The sequence below is a fragment of the Jaculus jaculus genome, chromosome 4, assembly GCF_020740685.1.
Source record: "Jaculus jaculus isolate mJacJac1 chromosome 4, mJacJac1.mat.Y.cur, whole genome shotgun sequence".
Taxonomy (NCBI): domain Eukaryota; kingdom Metazoa; phylum Chordata; class Mammalia; order Rodentia; family Dipodidae; genus Jaculus; species Jaculus jaculus.
Window position 1 is genome coordinate 123,460,345 of NC_059105.1, and position 26,787 is coordinate 123,487,131.

General features: G+C 37.8%; 1 protein-coding gene across 1 annotated transcript; it reads left to right on the top strand.

Annotated features, from left to right (window-relative positions):
• On the top strand, positions 1-26,388 carry C4H2orf73 (chromosome 4 C2orf73 homolog; the record flags this gene model as incomplete). The annotated part of the gene is given in 7 exon segments (XM_045146711.1): positions 1-14; positions 3,234-3,441; positions 12,500-12,653; positions 25,109-25,224; positions 26,023-26,134; positions 26,137-26,302; positions 26,304-26,388. Coding segments are annotated over 7 exon segments (855 nt in total), but the record flags the coding sequence as incomplete, so codon positions are not given.
• Between the last annotated feature and the right edge of the window lie 399 nt (positions 26,389-26,787).

Below are 26,787 nucleotides of genomic sequence, written 5' to 3' on the forward strand. Positions count from 1 at the left end.
AAGAAGGAAGAAAGGTACAAAGGGAGGGAAGGAGGCAGGGAGGAAAAGAGGGAGGGAGGGACGGAGGGAGGAAGGAAAGAAGGAAGGAAGGGAGGAAGGGAGGGAGGGAGAGAGGGAGGGAAAGAGGAGAGAAGGGAAGGAAGAAAAGAAAAAAAGGAAGAAAAGCAAATCAAGTAGATTCATTTGAAATATTCAAATGTTTTAATGGCAAACCATTTACCTCAGATGAACAGGACAGCTGCCTGCAGTGATCAGTGAAATAGCCCATCATTTTTGATGCTTCCGAAAGACAAGTCAACAAAAGACATGTAGTCATAAATTATAAATTATAGTAAGTAACATGAAGGAAATGGAAAAAGCATAGAGAATAGTGGGGAGGGGAACCTAGGAAGGGTTTGTGACAGGTCACTTTTCAACTAAGACCTGTGGTGACCTGTGCAAGGAACAAGGGAAACATAATGGTGAAGAAGGAATAGCAGGTGCCTTGAGGAGAAGAGAGAACTGAAACTTGGGGTTGCAGTTGGTGGAGAGAAGGCCTGGATGACATTGACATGACTAGCTAAAACAGGCCACACTGGCTCAATCAGTAGGCTGTATTTTATTGTAAATGAAATGGAAGACTACTTGAAGGTTTTAGATGAAAAACAACAGGATAGATTGGAGAAAATGGGCTACTTTGAAGTAAGGTAGGGGTTACATTTTAACAGCTATATATAAAGCAAAATAAAACTACCCACTTACATTTTGGACTCTTATTGGCTTACCTTCTATGGGATCAAAACTTGATTTTACAAACTTAATTTTAATTTTATTTTTATTAGTTATGTACACAGTCATGTGATTTTATAAACTTTTATATTAAAAGTTTTCAGATTTATGGGCTGGGGAGAAGACCCAGCATTTAGAGCACTTGCTGCGGAAGCATGAAGGCCTCTTGGACTGGAGACTACCAAGTTTGACTCCCCAGAATCCTTGGGGTGGGTTGGAGACCAGAGAATGGCTGGGCCTCCCTGAGGGCTAGCAGTTACTATGTTGAGGAAGAGACCCTGGCTCAAAGAAATACACGGATGAGTGTAAGGATACCCAAAGTTCTCCAGTGGCCTCTGCACAAATGTGCATGGGGCTTTTGCATCTGCACACACATGTTTATACAACACACATCACATATGCCACACATCACACACAGGCACTGCACACACATAATTTTTTTCCATATTAATACATTTTGTTATTTGTCGAGTATGTGGAATTTAAAAAATTTTTTTTGTTTATTTTCATTTATTTGAAATTGACAGAGAGACAAAGAGGCAGAGAGAGAGAGAGAGAAAGAGAGAGAGAGAGAGAGAGAGGGAAAGAGAGAGAATGGGCGAGCCAGGGCTTCCAGCCTCTGCAAACGAACTCCAGACGCATGCGCCCCCTTGTGCATCTGGCTAACGTGGGACCTGGGGAACCAAGCCTCGAACCAGGGTCCTTAGGCTTCACAGGCAAGTGCTTAACCGCTAAGCCATCTCTCCAGCCTGAGTATGTGGAATTTTAAAATGCTACCTTTTATACTATTTGCTCTTTTAATTTTAAGTATTTCTCGCAGTTGTTTACAGATCTTCTCTCCTAAATCTGTCGAGTTTTTTGAGTTATAACTTGAAAAGCATTTTTCTTTTGCTCCTTTCTGTCTCCCTTTTTCAAATACTGACCAAAATACTATGCATGCTTGGCCTGATACTGTGAGTGTTCTCCCTCTCTTAGAGATCCCCACCACCATGCAGCTGCTCACAAACTGTTGTAGCTCAAAAGTTCTGGCTTCCTTTTCTTCCTTTTCTCCATCTCCCTCTTCCAGGTAGCAGCCAAGAGTTACAGTTTCCTTTTCATGTTGGTTTTCTCTCAAATTCTTACAGATTGGTCCTCTAGCTTTTATGAGGATTTTTTCCTGCCAGGCGTGGTGGCGCATGCCTTTAATCCCAGCATTTGGGAGGCAGAGATAGGAGGATCACCATGGGTTTGAGGCCAGCCTGAGACTACATAGTGACTTCCAGGTCAGCCTGGGCTAGAGTGAGACCCTACCTTGAAAGAAAAAAAGCTTTTTTTCCCATGACTTATCAATTATTTTAAACATTTCTTTAATACTTTTTCATTGTAATAATTTTTATTTTTATAGCAGTCTAATTATTAGCAATGGTAGCAAAATGACTTCTCTCTCACCCTCTCTCTCTCTCTCTCTCTCTCTCTCTCTCTGTATTTGTGTGTGTGTGATATGTATGTATTTATGTATGTGAATGCAGGTGTATGTGTGCCATGGCATGTATGCAGAGGTCAGTACTCACCTTCTACCACATTTGAAGCAAGTTCTCAAGCTATACTAAGGCTAGCTGGCTCCTAAGCTTCAGGAGGAATTCTCTTGTCTTTGCCTCCCTTCTCGGGAGTGCATAGTTGGGATGACAACAGTCTATCAAAGTGTCTGGTTTTTAAGTAGGGACTGGGGTTCTCATGCTTGCATACACTGGACTGTGTCCTTGGCCAGAATGATTGGTTTTGCCTGCATAGTGGCCTTTCCTCAAAAAGAAAAATATGGTGAACATTGAATGACTTATAAATTTTCCAGGTGGTCCTTTTAAAAAAAATTTTTTTTTCATTTTTATTTATTTATTTGAGAGAAAGAGAGAGAAAGAGGCACAGAGAGAGAGAGAGAGAGAATGGGTGTGCTAGGGCCTCCAGCCACTGCAAATGAACACCAGACACATGCACCCCCTTGTGTGTCTGACTAACGTGAGTCCTGGGAATTGAACATTGAACCGGGGTCCTTGGGCTTCACAGGCAAGCGCTTAACTGCTAAGCCATCTCTCCAGCCCCTCCAAGGTGTTTTTTTAAAATTTAGTAGCTATCCTTGTATAGCTGAATTTTCTAGGTCAAAAGGGTATACCTCTTGATAAGAAAAATTTTAAAGAATAAATGTTCAGATTAGCCATATGAATAAATGCTATAAATTGATTTGTAAACACAATCAAGTCACTACTCTATTCCTGGAAAATAAGAGTCTGTTCACCATAATGAATAATCACTGTTTTCACGAATTCTTTAGCTCTTAAGTGACTGAGATGATATGATCTCAACTTTTATAGTGAGCTTATCAAAGCTATTAATCCAACTTAAATTGTCTTGACTAATATGTATTTAGATATTATATAATTATGACTCTACTGAAATGCTTATTAGGATGAATGACTATTTATGTTTTTCAGACACCATAAAATAGATGCTGGTACAGCATATGAAAATGGAAAACAAGAAGAAATCAAACATGAAAGCAATACTGGAAAAAGCGTACAACCTTCAAACTTATGTGTGGGGAGAAGACGTATAAATTATGCTAAATTCATTAACACAAATGCAAGAACATACAATGACCCAGTTCCCTATATAGATTCATACAAAGGACCAGAAGAGCAGGTTAGACAGATGTTTGTTATCTACAAATATAGACTTATATTCAGAAGCTATTGTGTAGGACAGTTTGGTCACAGTCTATTTAAATGACATGACATATCTCAGAGTAGTACTGTTTGTAATCTGGTGGTTAAAACTTGCAACTCTTCTAAGAGATAAGTGAGGCATCTAAACAGTATGCATATAGGAAAGGAAGTCAGTCATTGTTTCTGGATTGGATCAGATTGTAATCACTAAGTAATGCTCAAAAAGTACTGAAAAAAAATCTTCTATAGTATTGTGTTTGTGATTTATATGCTAATAAAAAATTTCCACTTAGCCAGGCATGGTGGCGCACGCCTTTAATCCCAGCACTCGGGAGGCAGAGGTAGGAGGAGCGCTGAGAGTTCGAGGCCACCCTGAGACTACATAGTGAATTCCAGGTCAGCCTGAGCCAGAATGAGACCCTACCTCGAAAAAAAAAAAAAAAAAAAAAAAAATTCCAATGATATCCAGCAATTCAGATACTCCCTTTAAAGTCATAGCACCAGTAATTTAAAGCACAGAAAGTGCTAGAGACAAGCTAATTTTATGTGAATTATATTTTTTAATCTCTCCAACAATGTCTGAGGTGTTATTGGAACTATAGTACAGTTAACACATACTCCAGTCAGGCTATTTTGACATACCTGAGGTAAATAAGCAGATGTCACAGTCATGTTTCTGACTCAGCACTGTTGGATTAGCTACATCTGTCTTATTCACTATGCCAAACTGAATGCTTGTTTTATATATGTGTGTGTGTGTGTGTGTGTGTGTATACGTATACGTATACATATATATATATGCATATATATGTGTGTCATATATGATATATAGTTTTTATTTTTTATTTAAGACAGAGAAAGAAAGTTGCAAAGAGAAAGAATGGGCATGCCAGGGCCTGTAGCCACTACAAACGAACTCGAGATGCATATGCCACCTTTTGCATGTGGCTTATGTGTGCACTGAGGAATCAAACCTGGGCCTTAGGCTTCACTTTCCAGGCAAGCACCTTAACTTTTTAACCACTGAGCAATCTCTCCAGCTCTTGTTTTTGTATTTTTGGGTTTTTTGAGTCAGGGTTTCATGTAATCTGGGTTGCTCTCAAATTTGCCATTGTAGCCAGGGATGATCTATCTACTGATCCTCCTAAATGCTGAGGTTGCTTACCATACCAGAATTTAAGGCAGGGTTGTTGCACTATGATTTTTTTTGTATTAGTCTATTGCTGTTATAAATTGCCATAAGCCAATAGCATCATGTCTTCAAATCTCTCTGTCTGACCATCTTGCCTCCTTAGGACTCTTGGGATTAAATGGATTCACTTATTCTTCTAGGATAATCTCCCTGTCTACAAGTTCAGAAGTGAAGACAAACAGTTTTGTGTGATGGGGACATTGTTCTTTCCATGGCATTTACACAGGAAAGTTCACCTTAGTTACAATACTCTGAATTGGAGAGGTGTAGTCATGTTACCCCACCACAACCAAGCTCTCTGAAATGCCCTGGGTTTATTTACAGACATCCTCTTCTCCTGATCCAGAATAGGTCTGTTTTTGCCTTTTCTTGGGTCATACAAATGGATGTATATGTACAGCATGTGTCTTTTAAAACCTCACTAATCTCACTCAGTAAATGAGTTTTCAGTTTCTCTACATGGCTGCAGGTATCATCACTTGTTTCTTCTTCACTGCTGTACATTTGTATGTGACTTTGGGACAATGATTTTTCTAAGCTTTAGTTTGTTTCCTTATAGATACAAGAATACTAACTCCTCAGGGATTTTATGAGGATTAAAATATTCACTTTTGCCGGGCATGGTGGTACATGCCTTTGACCCCAGCACTCAGGAGGCAGAGATAGGAAGATTGTCCTGAGTTCAAGGCCAGTCTGAGACTACATAGTGAACTCCAGGTCAGCCTGGGCTAGAGTGAGACACTACCTCAAAAAACAAACAAACAAAAAAGACCCTGCCTCAAGACAAAGAAAATACTATTATACTTTAAAAAACATTTTATTGACAACTTCTATAAATATAAATAATATACTATGATCATAATCTCTTTCCACCACTCCCCTTTACCCTTCCCAAATCCCCCCTCTACTGAATCTTTTCTTCTTGACAACTAGACTCTTCTATTTTGATGTCATCATTTTTTTCCTCCTATTAAGCAGGTCTTATGTAGGTAGTGTCAGCCACTGTGAGATCATGAATATCAAGGCCATTTTGTGTCTAGAAGATTGCATTGTAAGCACTCCTCCCCTTCCTCTTGGCTCTTACATTCTTTCAGCTCCCTCTTCCACATGGTCCCTGAGCCTTGGAAGGATATGATAGAGGTATCTCTCTTTTAGTGCTGAGCACTCTACTGTCGCTTTGTTTCAGCACTTTGGCCATTAAAATATGTGTTTTTAGCTACGTATAGTATCTCACGCCTTTAATCCCAGCATTAGGGAGGCAGAGGTAAGACAATCACTGTGAGTTGGAGGCCACCCTGGGATTACAGAGTGAGTTCCTGTTCAAGTAGGGCTAGAATGAGACCCTACCTCAAAAAAAAAGTATTTTTATCAAAACTTTTCTGCGTGCTAGGGATACAGCAGTCAACAAAATATATGTGGGAGGGGAACCAGGCATGGTTTAATCCTAGTATTCAAGAGGCTGATCATCATAAATTTGAGGCCAGACTGGGCTACAGAGTTAAGTTCCAGGTCAGCTTGGACTAGAGTGAGACCCTGCTTCAAAAAATTAAATAAATAAATAAATAAATAAATAAATAAATAAATAGCAGTGTTGGTGGAGATATACTGTCCTTATGCTGCTTATGTTCTAAGGGGAGAACTTCAGAAAAAAAACCAAGGAAACTGTTGGGATATTGGATGGTAATAGGGATGTCATGGAAGATAAGGTAAAGGCTACAACTTTAAACAAGTGGTCAGAGGAAGCTTCATTTGAGAGAGGAAGTGGCCACCATGTAGGGACCTGGCAAAAGGGCTTTTATGTTAAACAAAGGAAGCATATTGTAAGCATTCTCTCTAAGTGACAGAGTCCACTATTCTACAGTTTTTGGACTGAGGAGCCCACTGTTTTCAATTGTGAGGAGGATTCTTTTTTTTAATTGGAGACCCAGTACAGTGATAGGGTTAGTAAGTAACTAACAGATACTATTCAAAACATGCCACAGAGTTAATTGCAATTTCTTTCTTGCATGGCATTCGAGGAAGGAAAAGTGTACCATCTGAATGGCCTCAGACACTTGTGGCAATGACAGCCTTGCCCTAATCCACTGCTTTCTCCATCTCTGCCCGTGTGTGACTTAGGTAGAGCTGTGGTTTCATCTAACATTTAAATGGAGATTGTTTTTGTGTTATCCACACTGATGCCATCAACTGTCCTTGTCACAATGAGTGACTGTTCTTAGTGCTATTTCAGCACTGAGTTAAGGGTATCTTTAGTAAAGACACCGAGAAAATAAACAGGTTTGAGAACAGAGATTTTCCAACGAGTTTACTCTGGTTTACAGGTGTTGCGAAAAACAGAACAGAGGTGCTAAGAATTGCTATCTGCAAGACTAGCTGGCAAAGTAGCAATCTAATTCGTGTGTATTAGTGATAAACCTGTAAGAACAGGAAAAAGTAAGTAGGCAGAGGGCAGGCCAGAGAGAATCACAGTGGGTATGACTGAAGAGTGCTACAGAGGAAGGTAGAAGATGCCACAAGTAGAGTTATAGCATTGGTGCATGTGGGGAAGAGAATGTTCTTATTTCAAAAGCAGTGAACTTTGAAATGTACTCATTCCCACATACTCAGAGAATACATATTTTTATTTCAGATGTATATAAATTTTGTTCTTTTTTCAGATGGCAGTTCTTTTTAAACACTTATTTAAAATATATTAATGTTGGGCTTGAGAGATGGCTCAGTGGTTAAAGGGACTTGTTTACAAAGTCTGAGAGCCTGGATTTTATTATCTACTACCCATATAAAGCTAAATGCATAACATGGCATTTGCAGTAGCAGGAAGCTCTGGTGTACCTACCTTCTCCCTCTCTCATTCTGTCTTTTTATTTTCTTTCTCTTAAATAAATAAATATTATATATATAGTATTGGCTTTAAAATAAAGAAACTGAAAATATTTTAAATAGTGCTTAATATTAACATTTTCCTTGTACCTTGTTTGAGGCAGGGTCTCTCAGTGTTCATTGCTGTGTTCACCAGACTAGCTGGCCAATGAGCTTTTGGGAAATTGTCTCTGTCTCCCTTCTTGTTTTCGGCACACTGAGCTTAAAGATGTTTTGGCTATAGTGTCCTGCTTTGCTGTAACTTCTGGGGATCCAAGCTCAGGTACTCATGCACAGCAAGTGCTTTATCCCCTGAGTCTTCTCCCCCACCCTCCTTTTATATATATATATATATATATATATATATATATATATATATATATATATATATATATATATATTTTAAAATATAAAATATAAAATAAATATATATTAAAATATAAAATATAAAATAAATAACAAATATATATATATATTTGTTTATTTATTTATTTTAAGCAGAGAGAGAGATAAAGGTCATGCCAGGGCCTCTTGTCACTGCAAATGAACTCTAGATGCATTTACCACTTTGCATCTGGCATTGTGTAGATACTGAGGAATTAAATCTCAGGGCCAACAGGCTTTTTAAGCAAGCACTTTTAACAGCTGAGCCATCTCCCCAGCTCTTGTTTTTCTTTTTCAAGACATAGTTTCCTTATTTATGTAGCCTAGACTAGCCTCAAACTCCAAATCCTCCTTCTGCAGTCTGGGATTGCAGGTATGAACTACACTGGCAGTTAGCTTGCTTTCTTTAAAGATTTTAAAATAAAATTATATTTACATATTTCTACATAAAAGCATAAAGTTGTAACTACTAGAATAAGTAAAAAGGAAGGTGTTTTGTTTATTTTCTTAGTTCAATCACTTCCAATGTGTGGTAGTTTGAATGTGAACATATGTCTCCCCATAGCCTCAGGTGTTCTTTTTTTTTTTTTTTCTTTTTGAGGCAGACCCAACCAGTCTGCCTTTTTTTATGTGAGATAGTGAAAGCAAGGGCAAGAGTGAGAGAGAGAGGGAGAACTGGTGAGCCAGGGCCTCCAGCCACTGCACTTGAACTCCAGATGCATGTGCCACCTTGTGCACATGTGTGATCTTGCATGCTTGTGTCACCTGTGCATCTAGCTCACATGGGACCTGGAGAATTTAACATGGGTCCTTAGGCTTCGTAGGCAAACACCTTAACCACTAAATCATCTCTCCAGCCAGCCTCAGGTATTCTTGATTAAGGTTAAGCTTCCTGCTTAAGTCTTCAAGTGGCCTGCTAGAGAAGGTGTCACTAAGAGCAAACTCTGGAGCTAGCCCTCAGGTGTGTTTGGGGCAGATCTTCAGCCCAACGCTACGATGTGTGTTTTCAGAGAAGTTTGAGGTCTGGCAGTTCATGCTTACTGATGGTGCTGGCTGTTTGGTGGTGTCTCTATGCTTTAATCTATGAAAGGGAGCCAATTCTTTTGCCATTGATGGAACTTCCCCTGGAATCTATAAACCTGAAATAAATCCCTTCCTCTCATAAATTGTGTCTGTTTGGGTGTTCATCCCAGCAACATGAAGCTGACTACAATAGTTAGTTTGGTACCAGAAAAGGGGTTGAGATGAATCTGACCATGTGGATTTTGGTTTTTTGATCTTAGGTTTAGACTACGGATGGGTGATGGCTAGTGTTCTGACAAAGTATACTTTAGAAAACATTTACTTAGCATAATTTCTTTTATTTCTGTCTGTTTTTCTTTCTTTCGTTCTTTTTTTTTTTTTGAGTTAGGTTCTCACTCTGTCCCAGGCTGAGTCACTGGCCTTGAATTCATGCCAATCTCTCCTAGCTCAGCCTCCCTTGCATTGGGATTAAAGGCGTGTACCAATATGCCTGGCTTAATCTGTTTTAAAGTACCAATATTTAGAAATTAAATAAAACTAAGTTTCCATTGTATTATAGTTAGCTCCATGTTAGGATGAACATTCAACCAGATACAGTTTATGGGAGGAATGAATTTATTTCAAGCTTACAGATCCAAGGGAAGTTTTACCTCCCCCATAATGTAAGAGTTCAAGATGTCACCATGGAATTAGAATTAACAAGCCTGACTAAGTTCAGATGTCCCCAGGCTCTAGAACTATGAGCCAATAGACTTATATTCATTGTAAATTAGATATCTGGGGCTGGAGAGATGGCTTAGTGGCTAAGTGCTTGCTTGTGAAGCCTAAGGACCCCAGTTCAAGGCTCAATTCCCCAGAACCCACATTAGCCAGATGCACAAGGGGGCACAAGTGTCTGAAGTTCGTTTGCAGTTGCTAGAAGCCCTGGCACACCCACTCTCCTCTATCTCTCTCTCTCTCTCTCTGTCTCTCTGCCTCTTTCTCTCTCTGTCACTCTCAAATAAATAAATAAAAATAAACAAAAAAACCAATGATTAGATATCTGTGATATTCTGTTCTGGCTATACACAGGAGACTATAAGCCTTTGCTTATGTGGTTTAACATTCCACAGATTTGGTATAGTAATGGAGCATAGAATTTAGGGGCCTGCTAGTGATATAACTTGGAGAAGTTAATCTTACAGTTTTTTCATCTGTAAGAGGTATACCTATCTGATAGAATTTTGGTGAGAGTAAGATAAAGCCTATAAGTACTATCATATTTATGGAGTAGAAAACTGTAAGAAAGCTGGCCATAGGCCAGAAAGATGTGACTACTTTTAGCCAGATAGTGAGAAGATACCATCTGCTTAGTAATTTGTTCTAGAGTTTTTTTTTTTTTTAGGATCTATATCAAGTAGTCATAATTTAATTTTTTTTACCATTTAGGACTGGGGAGATGGCTAAGCAGTTAAAGGCACTTACTTGCAAACCCTAATGGCCCAAGTTCAATTCCCCAAGCAGTTATGTAAAGTCTGATGTAAAAAGGGTACACACATTTAGAGTTCATTTGCTGTGACAAGAAACCTTGGTGTACCCATTCTTTTTTTCTCTTTCCTTCCCTCTCTCTCTCTTTCTGCTTGCAAATAAATAAATGTTTTTTAAAATTTATCTTTTGAAAATTCTGAAAATATGAGACATTAGTCAACCTCTATATTTTCTTATGTTTTCTAGTTCCTAACTTTCTGTGAAATGTGTTTATAATTGTCCATTATTTTCTTATTCCTGCTTACAAATTGTCACTGACTGTACTAACTTAATAAAGTGAGATCTACTTCTCTCATTTGATATTCAGTTCTTAGCCCCCTCTGGTATATGCTCATCCCATCTTTTCTAATCTGAAGATAATTTTCCTTCCCAAAGAACTTCAAATTGAGTAACACTTATTATTCTTTCCTTGATTTCTTGCTCCAATTTTTCTTTTATAAAATCCTTATTTTTGTTGCCTTTGGCCTATTTCATTTTTTCCTTGATATTTTATATTTTAAAAAGCTTTTGCTATGGAATCATATCTGATTTTTAAAAAGTGATCAATGGGCTGGATAGATGGTTTAGTGGTTAAGGTGCTTGCCTGCAAAGCCAAAGGACCTCAGTTCAATTCCCCAGGATCCATGTAAACCAGATGTACAAGGTGGCGCTTGTGTCTGGAATTTGTTTGCCGTGGCTGAAAGCCCTGGCATGCCCATCTTCTCTCTCTCTCTCTTAAATAAATAAATAATAAATAAATTTTAAGTGATCAAGTGGGCAGGAGAGATGCTTAGCAGTTAAGCACTTGCCTGTGAAGCCTAAGGACCCTGGTTTGAGGCTCGATTCCCCAGGACCCATGTTAGCCAGATGCACAAGGGGTGCACATGTCTATAGTTCATTTGCAGTGGCTGGAGGCCCTGGTGTATCCATTCTCTTTCTCTCTCTGCCTCTTTCTCTCTGTTGCTCTCAAATAAATAAATAAATAATAAACAAAAAATGTAAAAAAAAGTTACCAAGTTTTCATCATTCCCTAATTATGTCCCAAGCTTCTAAGCTCTCATTTACCTTCCTTCAATGTCCTATCCTTTTTGATCAAGCAGAAGTAAAACACTTTTATATCAGAATTAAGTTGAGTAACAGTTTACTGTTCTCTCAACTTCTAAGAGATGAACTGCCCATACAAGCTAAAGGATCCATTCATCACTCTTTCCATAATACCTAGTACTGAAAATTCAGTAACAGAGATATTATCCTTTAAAACAGTTTTGTGAACTGAATCATTAGTGAATTTTAAATCAATGTGAGTTTTGCTCAGCATTGTGACTTGAAATAGAAGAAAAGTAATAAAATAACATAGCCCTGCAATAATTGTAATATTTTGTGAACCTTTTTTTTTCTTTTTTTTTTTAAATTTTTATTAACATTTTCCATGATTATAAAAATTTTGTGAACCTTTTATTTCAGCTTTACATAGGCATATAGCATTGTATGCTTGGTTAGGAAATAAAATGTATTTTATGATGTATATTATTTTGCCATAATAAAAGGTATAGAGCATAATTGTAGTTTAAATTTATTTAATATATAGAGCTATAAATTTGAGAGTATATTCAATAAGATAGTATAAAACATAGAAATGGCCAGGTATGGTTGTGCATGCCTTTAATCCCAGCACTTGGGAGATGGAGGTAGGAGGATCATTGTGAGCTCGAGGCCACATTGAGACTACAGAGTGAATTCCAGGTCAGCCTGGGCTACAGCAAGACCCTTCCTCAGGAAATAAATAAATAAATAAAAACATAGAAATGTAATTTTTATGTTATATTTTACAACTTTGTTACTAGAAAAAGTAGCTTACAGATTTAGCACATGTATTTTAGCTAAAAATATATGACTTTTTAGGTGCCATTTAAGAAATATACTCTTTGTGAAAGGATTATTTATTCCTAGATTTAAGATTTTTGTTAAGATTCTAGACTCTCTCATAACTTATTAAATTAGATGACTAAATAATTATAGGCTTCAAGCAACACAGTTTTTGAGTTGGTGTTTCTGATTATTTTCTCTGGAGAGTAACTGGTGGTCATATGGTGAATCATTGGTGCATGTCTTCCAACCACCTTATGATACTAGCAGCACCCAGAGGAGTGACTTCCAAAGACCAACATGTCCATTGGTATTGCCAGTCAGACACAACAAGATGCAGAAGCCTTCTTGTGGAATAGGTAAGATTAGTCATGGCAAAATGTCTTTGTTACTACTCATTCTACTGCTGTTGAATTAAGATGGATTAGATATGTTGACACCTCCAGAGAAAATTACTTCTCTATGGGAGCTGTGAAATATACACAGCATGGGCAGCCCTCAAGAAGTTTGTTAGCCCTTCCTAGTGAACAGCTTGTCTCCAGATAGTTTTAATATAAAAAAAAAACCTATACTGATCGTTAATAATGCCATTCTCAAAGTCACAAAATTAGTATTATTCTGTTCATTGTTGTTGCCACCAAAAATATACAGGAATATAATAGGAAATATACTAAATGGTAATATTTCTCAAAGTGAATTATGAGGAATACTAGTTTTATGATATTTGTAGAAATTGCTTAAAAACTGAAATCACAGAGGGAGTGAAGAGATGAGCAAGAGTGCTTCCTCCATGGTGGGCCTGACAAACAGTGCCAGGGTGAAGGAGACAGATGCAGAGGATACTTACTCAACACTTACCAAAGCAGAAATCCAGAGCCTCCTAAGAGCTCATCGCTGACGTAAACTTTCAGGGAATTTTGTGGAAGAGGGGGCAGAAAGATTGTAAGTGTCACAGGTTGGGATGCCATGCCCAGGGGCACTGCTTCCCCCAATAACTGACAGCTGCTTCCACAACTCATAACCCACAACCCCTTTGATGAGGGTCCCCTGCAGAATGGAGGCAGGGAGGAGGGAAAAGACTACCAACATGTGATGTGTCCATACAAAATATGTTCTTAATTTTTAAAAAAAGGCATTGAGAAGTCCCAATGAGTGTTTTCAAGCATAAAGAAAAAACACACACTTGTATGTAATTACTAAATCACAAACAAGAGTTATGAAGAGAAGATTCTAAAATTTTCTATAAATATTAAAGAAAATGTCATCATCTAAGAAATGAGAGTCAGTATGAAATTAAACAGCTCTGACATAAGTCCACAATGAGTTAATATTCTCAGAGTTCTGAGGGGAAATAAATTTTAACCTAGAGAAGAATGTTTATTTGGCATGGATACTAGAAACAGTTTTTCCAAGTGGTCCTGGACATTAAATGAGTTCCTAGCATACTCTTTGTCCTTTAGCTGAACAAAAGTCATATAATAATGTAGGATTATTCTGAGAACAAAATGAAATAACATGTACACTGTTTGCTATGTAGTAGACAAGAAATGGAGTTATTTGAATTATTAATCCATGTACTATACTAAATTAAGTGTTGAGCTCAAATTTAGAAAACCTGGTATATTTTCTTTATCCCCCCCCCACTCCATCCCTCTTCTCTCCCTCTTTGTCTTTATTTTCTTTTCTTATTGAGAATTTAATATAGGAATATATTGCAAATTGTTATATTCCCATTAGGTTATATTTTAGTCTTTCTTTTGTATTGTTTCCAATTACTAAGTTCATTATCATACCCTAGGGTCTGGTATAATGCTCAAACTTGATAATATTTATTGAACAATTTGAATGGATATCCAGTCATATGTTCTATCACTGAACTCTTAATTGAATGAATATTGCACATTACTTAACAAATTATTTAACCTAAATTCATAATATTATTTAAACTAACATACAAAAAACCAACATAGACCTAAAATTAATTACTATTTTAAGTGGTGTTTGTACACTAAATTTAAATAATTTATATGGAAAGAAAATATTTCAATGTAATATTTTAAATGTGTAAGAACTCAATTGTGCCAGATTATTTATATATATATATATATATATATATATATATATATATATATATATATACACACACACACACAGACACACACATCAACATAATGTGATCATCAGCATGTACTAGTATCTATTAAAATTCATCTCATAGTCATTCTCTTCCATCAGCCCACTAATTACATCTGATCTTTGGTATTTCAGCAATGTTATCTTGTGCTGACAATGAAAGTGCCCTTTATGTCTTGTACCACACATACTTTCCTGGCTGCCCTCTATGGTTACTTACAAATGGTTCTATTTTATATCTGAGATCATGGCATAATACATCTTCACATTTGGATTTTTATAATAAAACTTTATAAGTAATTGGAAAAGCTGACTTAATTGGTGAAGGGTAGCATTCATATTTAAATGAAATTTTGACTCCTTATCAACATCTTGATAGTTTAATGTTCTTTTGAATTAAAAAACCAGATATAATAGTAAAATTAATTTTCAAGATAGGTTTTAGTTTTCTTTTGCATAAGGATGAACCATAAGGATGATTTATTTCTAGTTTTTAAAAATCTTTTTAATTATTTGAGAGACAGACGTACAGAGAGACAGAGTAAATATAAGAATGCCAGGCGGCCCTAACACTGCAAAGGAACTGCAAATGTATGTGCCACATTGTACATCTGGTGTTCCATGGGCATAGGGGAATCAAACCAAGGCTGTTAGGTCTTACAAGCTAGTGCTTTTAACCAGTGAAATATCTGTGTAGCCTACAATAGTTATTTTTTTTAGCTCTATGTGAAGCTCTATGATATTTTACATTAGTAATATTTTAATACAAGATTAAAATAAAAACTATTAAGAAGAGTAGTGTTCTAGTAGAAAAATTTTTCTTGGTTATGTTTTTAAGTGGACATAAAAGATTAAGACAATTTCTCGAAGTAAAAATACCAAGTTCTCGGAACTTCCGGTTAAGATGGCTTTGTAGGTACCATGCCAAAGCAGCCTGGGGGGAAAAAAGACCAAAAAACCTCAGCAAAATACACACTTTTACTAAACAGTGAGGTGTATAGGAAACTGAAGCGGCAGTGGAGAAGTAGGAGAAATCCAGAGCATCCAGAGACTGCACAGGACAGCAAAAGCGGCCCCGCAGCTCCGCCAACCGCCGTGGCGGCGGGGCGCACCAGAAAGCCACCAGGCGTGACTCCAGCCGCAGGAAAAGCCAGGTGCGAGAGCTTCCCCTCACACCGCACTCTCCGCAACTCAGGAAACATGAAGGGAGAGCGGCAGTGAGCATCGGAGGAGCAGAACACAAGGTAGACGAACACGAGAGAACCAGAGCAGCTGCGGCTCCCTCCCCTCCCCCACCGCCTGAGCCCAGCTCTGATGAACAGAGCAGCGTCCCGGACCTGGCCACGCCAACTTGAGCCGTCAGTGGGACCCAAGCAGGAGCAGAGTTCAGCAGCAACATTGGCAGCTCTGGAACCGGTACCAGCGGCCCCAGCAGCAGCAGACCCAGGAGCTTTCAGCAGAGGCGGACCCAGGAGTGGCAACAACAGCAGACCCAGAAGCAGCAGCAGTTCCAGCAGCGGGGGTGCTGATCTGCAGGGCCACAGTTGCCAGGCTTGGATTGCCCCACAGGAAGAGCCAGTGCCCAGCTCCAGAAATCAGAACAGCAGCCCGATGACCCAGGCAGCAACTTGACTGAGACCAAAATCATCCAAAAAGTTAACTAGGATTGCACCAGGGAAGGGTCTCACTTGGATCCCTCATCAGACCAGAAATCTTAACCTCTGTGTTGATAGAGGATCTGGTTGTTATAATAACTACTCTGGCATACATAATTGGGGCTGTTTTTGACTGAATGGGTACAGTGTTTAGTTAACTTTTAGAATCTACCGGTATTTTATTCCACTCAGCCTACTTGAATACTCCCATAGTGGGGAAACTCAACCCCTAGGAGCACCTTTGTAGATACTCTCAGAGTCTTAAGAGCCACATCTAACACCTTAAGCTCCTACCCTGAAAATATATAACATCAAATCAATTGATACAGCTAAGAATACCAGCTAGCAAGAAAATCCAAGCAATAACTTAATCCAGGATGCAAAAATGTATACATTCTAACACAAGAAACACTAAAAAGCAAGACGATATAAATCCACCTAAAAATATTAATGCATCAGAAATGACCTCAAGTGAGAACGAGTTAGAGGAAATGCCTGAAAAAGATTTCAAAAGAATGATTGTAAATATGTTCAAAGAAGTCAGAGAACAAATCAAAGGAGTCAAAGAGGAACTCAAAGAGGAAATCAAAGGAATCAAAGAAGATGCAGGACACCAGTTTCATGAAATAAAGAAGGCAATACAAGACATAAATAAGGAAATAGAAATAATAAAGAAAAACGTCAGAATTAGTAGCAATGAAGAACACAGTTAATGAAATAAAAAAAACTCCGTAGAAAACCTCACCAGTAGAATGGATGAAGGAGAGGACAGAATATCTAAGCTAGAAGACCAGGTGGCAGATCTAATACAGGCCAACAAAGAGAAAGACAAAAGTATGAGTGGGAATTTCAAGATATTCGGGACACTATGAAAAGATCAAATATTAGAATTCAGGGCATAGTAGAAGGAGAATAATTCCAATCCAAAGGCATAGTAGGTGTCTTCAACAAAATCATAGAAGAAAATTTCCCCCAAATTGGGAAAGAGGTGCCAATACAGATACAGGAAGCCTTTACAACCCCAGCCAGACAAAACCTGGAAAGAACTTCTCTTCGCCATATTATAATCAAACTTCCAAACACACACACCAAAGAAAAAATATTGAAAGCAGTTAGAGAGAAAAATCAAGTTACCTACAAAAGTAAGTCCATCAGGATTACAGCAGATTATTCAACACAAACCTTTAAAGCCAGAAGGGCTTGGAGTGATATATTCCAAGTTCTGAAAGATAACAACTGTCAACAAAGGTTACTTTATCCTGCAAAGTTATCCATTCAAATAGACGGAGAAATAAGGATATTCCATGACAAAAGCAGGTTAAAGGAGTATTTGAAGACAAAACCAGCTCTACAGAAAATACTTGATAGAATCCTCCATGCTGAAGAAAAGGAAAAGCACTCATATAAGGAACCTAGAAAAAACAAGCAATACTCAAATACTAGTTAACACAAGAGAGCACAGGTAGAACCAGAACCACACACACACAAAAAAAAATGGCAAACATAAATACACACCTTTCTATAATATCTCTTAATATCAACGGCCTCAATGCCCCAACTAAAAGACATAGATTCGCAGACTGGGTTAAAAAGCAGGATCCTACAATTTGTTGTCTCCAAGAAACTCACCTTTCTACAAAGGATAGACATTACCTTAGGGTGAAAGGTTGGAAGACGGTGTTTCAAGTAAATGGGCCTAGAAAACAAGTAGGGGTTGCTATCCTAATATCGGACAGTGTAGACTTTAGTCCAACATTAGTCAAGGAAGATAAGGAAGGTCACTTTATATTGATTAAGGGCACACTCCAACAGGAGGACATTACAATCCTAAACATATATGCACCTAACATGGGGGCTCCCAAATTCGTCAAACAAACACTATTAGAACTAAGGTCACAGATAACACCAAACACAGTGGTGGTGGGTGACTTTAACACCCCACTCTCATCAATTGACAGGTCATCCCGGGAAAAAATAAACAGAGAGGCATCTGGACTAAATGAGGTCATAGAAGGAATGGACTTAACAGATGTATACAGGACATTTCATCCAAAGGCTGCAGAATATACATTCTTTTCAGCAGCACATGGAACATTCTCTAAAATAGACCGTATATTAGGACACAAAGCAAATCTTAACAAATTCAGGAAAACTGAAATAATTCCTTGCATTCTATCTGACCACAATGGAATTAAACTACAAATCAGTAGCAAGAAAGGCTATAGAGCATACACAAAATCATGGAAACTAAACAATACACTACTAAATGATGAATGGGTCAATGAAGAAATCAAAAAGGAAATAAAAAAATTTATAGAGTCAAATGATAATGAGAACACAACATACCACAATCTCTGGGACACAATGAAGGCAGTTCTAAGAGGTAAATTTATAGCCTTAAGTGCCTATATTTAGAAATTAGAAAGGTCGCAAGTAAACGACCTAATGCTTCACCTTAAAGCCTTGGAAAAAGAAGAAGGCAAACCAAAAATCAGTAAATGGGAAGAAATAATAAAGATTGGGGCAGAAATTAATGAAATAGAAACAAAAAGAACAATCCAAAGAATTAATGAAACAAAGAGTTGGTTCTTTGAAAGGATAAACAAGATTGATAAACCCTTAGCAAATCTGACCGAAAGAAAGAGAGAAGAGACACATATTAATAAAATCAGGGATGAACAAGGTAACATCACAACAGATTCCAGAGAAATTCAAAAAATCATAGGGACATACTATAAAAGCATATACTCCACAAAGTATGAAAATCTGAAAGAAATGGATGATTTCCTTGATCTATATGACCTACCTAAATTAAATCAAAATGAGATTAATCACTTAAATAGACCTATAACAAACATGGAGATCCGAACAGTTATCAATAATCTCCCAACTAAAAAAAGCCCAGGCCCAGATGGATTCACTGCTGAATTTTACCAGACTTTTAAGAAAGAGCTAACACCATTGCTTCTTCAGCTTTTCCAGGAAATAGAAAAAGAAGGAATTCTACCAAACTCCTTCTATGAGGCCAGCATCACCCTGATACCAAAACCAGGCAAAGATAGAACAAAAAAAGAAAATTACAGACCAATCTCCCTCATGAACACAGATGCAAAAATTCTCAACAAAATATTGGCAAACAGAATACAAGAATATATCAAAAAGATCATTCACCCAGACCAAGTAGGCTTTATCCCACAGATACAGGGATGGTTCAACATACGCAAATCTATAAATGTAATACATTACATAAATGGGTTGAAGGACAAAAATCACATGATCATCTCATTAGACGCAGAGAAAGCATTTGACAAAATCGAACATCCCTTCATGATAAAAGTCCTACAGAGACTGGGAATAGAAGGAACATATCTCAATATAATAAAGGCTATTTATGACAAGCCTACAGCCAACATATTAGTAAATGGGGAAAAAGTGGAAGCTTTTCCACTAAAATCAGGAACAAGACAAGGGTGTCCACTACCCCACTTTTATTTAATATAGCTTTGGAAGTCTTAGCCATAGCAATAAGGCAAGAGACACACATAAAAGGGATACAAATTGGAAAGGAAGAGATCAAGTTATCATTATTTGCAGATGACATGATTCTATACATAAAGGACCCTAAAGACTCTACTAGCAAACTGTTAGAGCTGATCAAAACCTATAGCAATGTAGCAGGATACAAAATAAATACACAGAAATCAGTAGCCTTCATATATGCTAACAACAAAAACACAGAGGATGAAATCAGAGAATCACTCCCGTTCACAATTGCATCAAAAAAAATAAAGTACCTTGGAATAAACCTAACCAAGGAAGTAAAGAATCTCTACAATGAGAACTTTAAAAGACTCATGCAAGAAATTGCAGAAGACACTAGAAAGTGGAGAAACATCCCTTGTTCCTGGATTGGAAGAATCAATATTGTGAAAATGGCAATCTTACCTAAAGCAATCTACACATTTAATGCAATCCCTATCAAAATTCCAAAGGCTTTCTTCATGGAAATAGAAAAAACAATCCAAAAATTCATTTGGAATCACAAAAAACCTCGAATATCTAAAATAATACTGAGCATCAAAAAAGAGGCTGGTGGTATCACCATACCTGATTTTAACCTATACTACAGAGCCATAGTAACAAAAACAGCATGGTACTGGCACAAAAACAGACATGTAGATCAGTGGAACAGAATAGAGGACCCAGATGTAAGCCCAAGTAGCTATAGCCACCTGATATTCGATAAAAATGCCAAAAATACTCAGTGGAGAAGAGACAGCCTCTTCAGCAAATGGTGTTGGAAAAATTGGATATATATCTGCAGAAGGATGAAAATCGATTCTTCTCTCTTGCCATGCACAAGAATTATTAAGTCCAAATGGATTAAAGACCTTAACATCAGACCAGAAACTCTGAAACTGCTAGAGGAAAACCCACCAAGGGTACACAAATTCTTACATCCATTTTTTATTGTTTTATTGTATGACTCCCCAGGTTTTAAAAGTATTTTTATTTTTTTGCAAGGAGAGGGAGAGAGAGAATATGAGAGAATGGGCATGCCAGGGCTTCTAATCACTGCAAATGAACTGCAGATGCATATGCCATTTTGTGCATCTGGCTTTACTTAGGTACTGGGGAATTGAACCCAGGCATTGTTTTTCAGGCATGTACCTTAACTGTTGAGGCATCTCTCCAGCCCTAACTCCCCAATTTTTAAAAGAATAATATTTTCTGACTGTAGTAGACAGCTACAGGTCACTGAGATGAACTTCCAAACCAGGCACAGTTATGTAGGAAGGGATTTATTGAAGCTTACAGACCCAGGGGAAGTTCCATAATGGCAAAAGACCCTGGCCCCGCTTCACACACAGAGAGAAAAAGTCAAAAACAAAACAACAAAAACAAAAACAAAAAACTGCAAGCAAAACCACATAGCACACTTCAGGAACTCCAGCACTTTCCATATCTTTAAACCTGAATTGTAAACCCACCACCCCACCTTAGGGCTGGACCACTCTGTGGCACTTCCTCCAGCCAGGTGCCTGCAGATCCAAACTACAAACTCATAAAACACTGAATATATTGGGGGCAACTACCACAGTGACATATGTCCACATGAATTTGAGGTCAGCTATCTCAAATGCACTGAAATTTTATATTCTTGCCTATACCTTTTTAAATGCTAATGAAAGAATACTTATGAACATACCAGTACTCAAGCACATCAACATAATAGGACTTTTTCCAACTTCTTAAACTTCTTTTTCACATCTAAGCTGATTATGATATTTATGTTGCATGTGCATATGAGACACACATTTTCTACTATTCAGAAGATCATTAAATTTTTAGAGGTTAAGTGGCTCAAACAGGAGCAAATAAGCTGAGAAAATGAGACAAAAACAAAGTAAGAGTGGTAAAGATTAATTCTACAAATCTCTCACACCTATATGTCTTTGTGTTTTAGATAAGGTCTCACTACATAACCCAGGCTGGCCTAGAACTCATGATCCTATTGCCTCAGCCTCCTCAGTTCTGGGATTGCAGGCATGTGCCACCGCACCCAGCCTTTCCTATTTTCTGAATATACAAGTGTGCAACCTGAGTGTCTGAGCTGAGATTCTTCTCATGCTAAGTCAAGAGCTGTTATGGACTTGGTTACCATGACTAACTGTTAAGAGTCCAAGGCAGAGAGGTATAAGATGAACAGAGAGCACTGTTTGGGATGGCTGTGTCCCCACTCCACGTATACCAGAATATCCAGCTCTTGCTAGGTTCAGAGGCTGGCCTGGTCCTGCAGGCCATTTTTGTTCTGTTGTGATTCATATTTGCTTAATTATTTTATAATTAGGGCAACATGGTTAAACGAGATTTAACTAGTCTAAGAGTTCCATACCTCAAACTCAAACATTTAAAAAATTTTATTATATATATATATATATATATATATATATATATACTATATATATGTGTGTGTGTACATATATATTATTATATATATATGTGTGTGTATGTATGTATGTATGTGTATGTATGTGTGTGTATGTATATGTATACACATACAGATTGTACTCTTGCCCCTGCTCCTATTACCCTGGAGGACCTCCTCAGTGTGATTATAGTATTCATTGTGGGGTTATGAAGGCTTGAAGCATCCCTGTGAGATAACTGGGGAACCATGCCTCAGGGTATTCCTAGCCACTCTGTGGCTCTTGCAATCTTTCTGCCCCCTTCCACAATGTTCCCTGAGCCATGACAGGCCTGTTGGCAGTCTGATCTAGTGTTGAGTTCTCTGTTGTCTCTGGATTTCTGCTTTGATGGGTTTTGATTGATCACCATATCTGTCACCATAGCCTTGGAACTGGTTATCAGGTTAGTAGCAAGAGCAATATTCATGTCACCACTTCCTCTGCAATTTCTTCAGTCCTGACAAATGTGGTAGAGGTGGAACATCTCATGGTGTGCAGCTGACTGTCTTCTCTTATCGATGAATTGGTTCTCTTCCATTTTCTCTGCCATCTGTAAAGTAAAACAGATTCTCCAACCAAGAATGAGAGCAGCTTGGATTAAAGGAGGCATACAAAGTTATTGAATCAAACATTCTTCTGCAAATCCAACTACTTTACTACAATTATTTATAAGATAAGCAGAAAGTCAGCTGAAGAGATAGGTGGGATCTGGGACTAATGACTGCCATCACCTTTGGGTACAGGACTAGTGGGTGAGTCACTGCTGGTGGGCAGGATTAGTAAGAGGCTTTCTCCAGGAAGGCCCTGCCCTACCTGAGGCCCTGCTGTATACCAGCTCAAAGTCATTGCTGTCATCAGGATCTTCATTAATGAGCTTCTGTAGATTCTGTAGATCACAGCTCCCAAATAGCCCAAGTCAAGTTTTGTCACTTTTAACTTGATTACTTTTTCTAGTCACATGACCCAGATTGCTTTCATCCATTTACAGTGTGAAAAAGGTAAAGTCTTCTTTGGTAATCTATCTTGTCTTCTAGGCTGTGGTAGTGTTATTTTTTTTAGGCAGTACACAATTCTTAGGTCCAGGGTTCTGCCCATGTTCCAAGTGGATGGAAACAGTACCGCCCAATTTTCTGAACATTTTCATTAGTTACTAGTTTTAAGAAAACTGTTTCTGGGGGCTGGAGAAATGGCTTAGCAGTTAAGGCATGTGCCTGCAAAGCCAAAGGACCTTGGCTCAATTCCCCAGGACCCAGATAAGACAGATGCACAAGGGGGCGCACACATCTGGAGTTCATTTGCAGTGGCTGGAGGCCCTAGTGTGCCCATTCTGTTTCTCTCTCTCTCTCTTTCTGTCTCTCTCTAATAAATAAATAAAAAATAAAGTTAAAAAAAAGGAAGCTGTTTCTGCAATAGGTGACCAGCAAATGACACCCATACATATCATACGAGTAGCACTGACTTGGCTCCACACTTAGCCATATTCCAGTGCCAACTCTGGCACCCAGCAAGTGTTCTATACATACACATATAATATTTTTAAATTTTATAGCTCCAGCTGACATGAAACTCACTCTGTAGTCCAAGATGGCCTCAAATTCATAGGGATCCTTCTACCTCAGCTTCCTGAGTTTGGGGATTAAAGGTGTGCACCACCACACCCAGCTCAATTACTTTGTTAAACTGATTATCAGAAGCAGTTGGAATTATTCAGAGTCATTAGCTGTTGAAAGTAAACTAATGTTTTAAAAGTTATTTAGAATGTCAAACATACATGAGTAGAGAGATCTTTATGTTCATATCTATATTGAAAGATTCCTTTAAGGAGAATTTTAGGGGGTTAAATACTCTTTCAAACATTGAGAACATTTGTTATTGGGCAAAATGAAGGGATTATGTGCTCAGCTACAACTGCCATAGCACCGATGTTTGGCTCCTTCCATACTGCTGGCTGGAGCAACTTCAATTGAATCCCTTGGTCACCACCATAATCACTCCACATGACTACCTGTTTAGCATAAAATTTCCCCTACCCTTTCTACTTATAAAAAATAATTTGACAAGGCTAGAGAGATGGCTTAGCAGTTAAAGGCACTTTCTTACAAAACCTGCTAGCTCAGATTCAATTCCCCATCACTCCCATAAAGCCAGACGCAAGGTGGTATATTCATCTGGCGTTTGTTTGCAACAGCAAGATACATGTGTGCATGCATGAATAAATAAATAAATAATTCTAATACATACATACATATACATATATATATATATATATATATATATTGCACACACACACAGATATAAAATCTGTATATAGAGCACATCTAACATTTTAAGGCCACTAGCTTTTTTTAAAAATATTTTTATTTATTTATTTGAGAGCTACAGACAGAGAAAGAGGCAGATAGAGATAAGGAGAGAGAATGGGCATGCCAGGGCCTCCAGCCACTGCAAACGAATTCCAGATGCGTGTGCCCCCTTGTGCATCTGGCTAACGTGGGTCCTGGGGAGTTGAGCCTCAAACCGGGGTCATTAGGCTTCACAGGCAAGCGCTTAACCACTAAGCCATCTCTCCAGCCCACTAGCTTTTTAATATTATGCTATCAATTTCAATTTTTAAACATATTTGTTTACTTATTTATTTGAGAGAGAGAAAGAGGCAGAGAGAGAGAATGGGCTCACCAGAGCCTCCAGCCACTGCAAACGAACTCCAGATGCATGTGCCCCCTTGTGCATCTGGTTTACATGGATCCTGAAGAGTCAAACTGGAATTCTTTGGCTTTGCAGGCAGACACCTCAACCACTAAGCCATCTCTCCAGCCCCACAATTTCAGTTTTTAAATTAATAATCCCACATGTGGGACTAATTTGATTGTTTTGATTTAGTTTTCATGGAAGATCAATGGTGAATACATTGTACTAATTATATAGTTGTTGTAACTTTCATACTTAAAGAAATTCATTTTGTTAGAATTTTTACAACATAAATATGATGAATACTGATTATATTTTCACAGACAACTCTAATGTCTTGATTTCATTGAAATCTCTTCTTTTCCTTAGTTCCTGTTGTCTGTCTGGATGCATCAAGAAAATGCAAAAACAGCTTTATAGAATACATCTCTTTTACACATCAATATGATGCCAGAAAATCTCCCAATGAGCCCATCAAGGGCAAGGTGAGGTAGTGCTTAGAATTAACTGCTTAATACTTTAGGACAGACAGATTTATGGGAGAACTGTAAGCCTTTTCAAGTCATAGTCACCTTTCTGAAAGTTATTTAAAAATAACTATTAGTACAATAGAATCATAGCCACATATTGTAGAATCTCAATTACATAGTAAACACCAAAGAATAATGTCATAATTTTGGATCACATTGAGTGAATTTTGTTTATTTAAATCATTTGTTTAAGATAATATCAAAACAATTTTATAAACTTTTTGATACCCTTTATGTGTGTGTGTGTGTGTGTGTGTGTGTGTGTGTGTATGTGTGTAGGGGGGAATGCATATGAGGTATTTATGAACCCAAATGAAATACAATAGTCAACTGGCGGAATTTTTTAACTGTAGATGCTTATTTTCATATTTCATTACATGTAATATTTTTGTTGGAACTAATAGATATTTGAACACAGTCATAAATTCTATGAGTTGTATCTATTTTATTGATGGCAATCTACATAGCCAGAAAGAAAACTTGGTACAAATAGGTGCAGTCCAGTGACAGAAACTGAGAATGTTCTTCTCAGGCTCTCTGCTCTTCCCTCCTGCTGATTTGCTTGTTTCTTTTATAATTTTTTACAAGGCTCACCAGTAATAATTCTGGTGGTGTCTTTAGGTTTGGACCTAAGTTACAGTAATTTAAAAGGCAGATAAATAAGTGCCTGCATCACCCATCCTTGAGCTAACCCAAAAACTGAGCTGCAGTTTGTACTTCCCTGGTTAATATCAACTTTGTTTTCCTTTTCAGAGACATGGAACTTTTGTGCAGAGAGAGATAAAACCAGGGAGTGAGCAAGTAGTTCCAAAGGGAGCAGAGGCATTACTGAATAGTCCGAGGTCATGTTCATCTGAACAGTCCAAAACAAAGAGAGAGGAAATTCAGCAGGAAGCAGAATGACCTCATCAGGTCAGTGTGGATAGAATTCCCAAGAGCTGCTAGAGACTTAAAACTCACTATCAAAACAGACAACCAGGCAGCCCCAGCATGCCCCAGGAGCCCTGAGTGAAGGCCAAGGACTGACTGCAGGAGAGTTTCACAACTGTAGGACAAGTTCTTCTTACCAGACAGGAGCCTTTAAATCCTCAAATAAAAATCCAGGGTAAGTCAAAATAAGTTCCCTTCTGCAGATAAAAACATGAACCTTGGAATGTAGATACATTAGGGAACCATTCTATAGGCCTGGTGCTTACCCTGTTGTGGTTTTTATCAGTTAACTCAGAGTGTACAATTTATACAAATAAGAAAAATAATATAGTACACCAAAATTTTAAGGGTTGTCCTCAATTTTTTGATAGATTATTAGACATATTTCTTTCATGTTATCTATAGCAACTTTTTGAACAAAACAAGCATTATTAACAAAAGCTATGCCATATTAGACAGCCATTAGTTATGGCTCTAGAATCAAAAATCAAAACACAGTTTGGAATGGTTGGCTGTACTTCAAATGAACTCTGTGACCTTGGGTCAGTTACTTAACATCTCTAGACTTCATAAGGTTATTGGTAATGA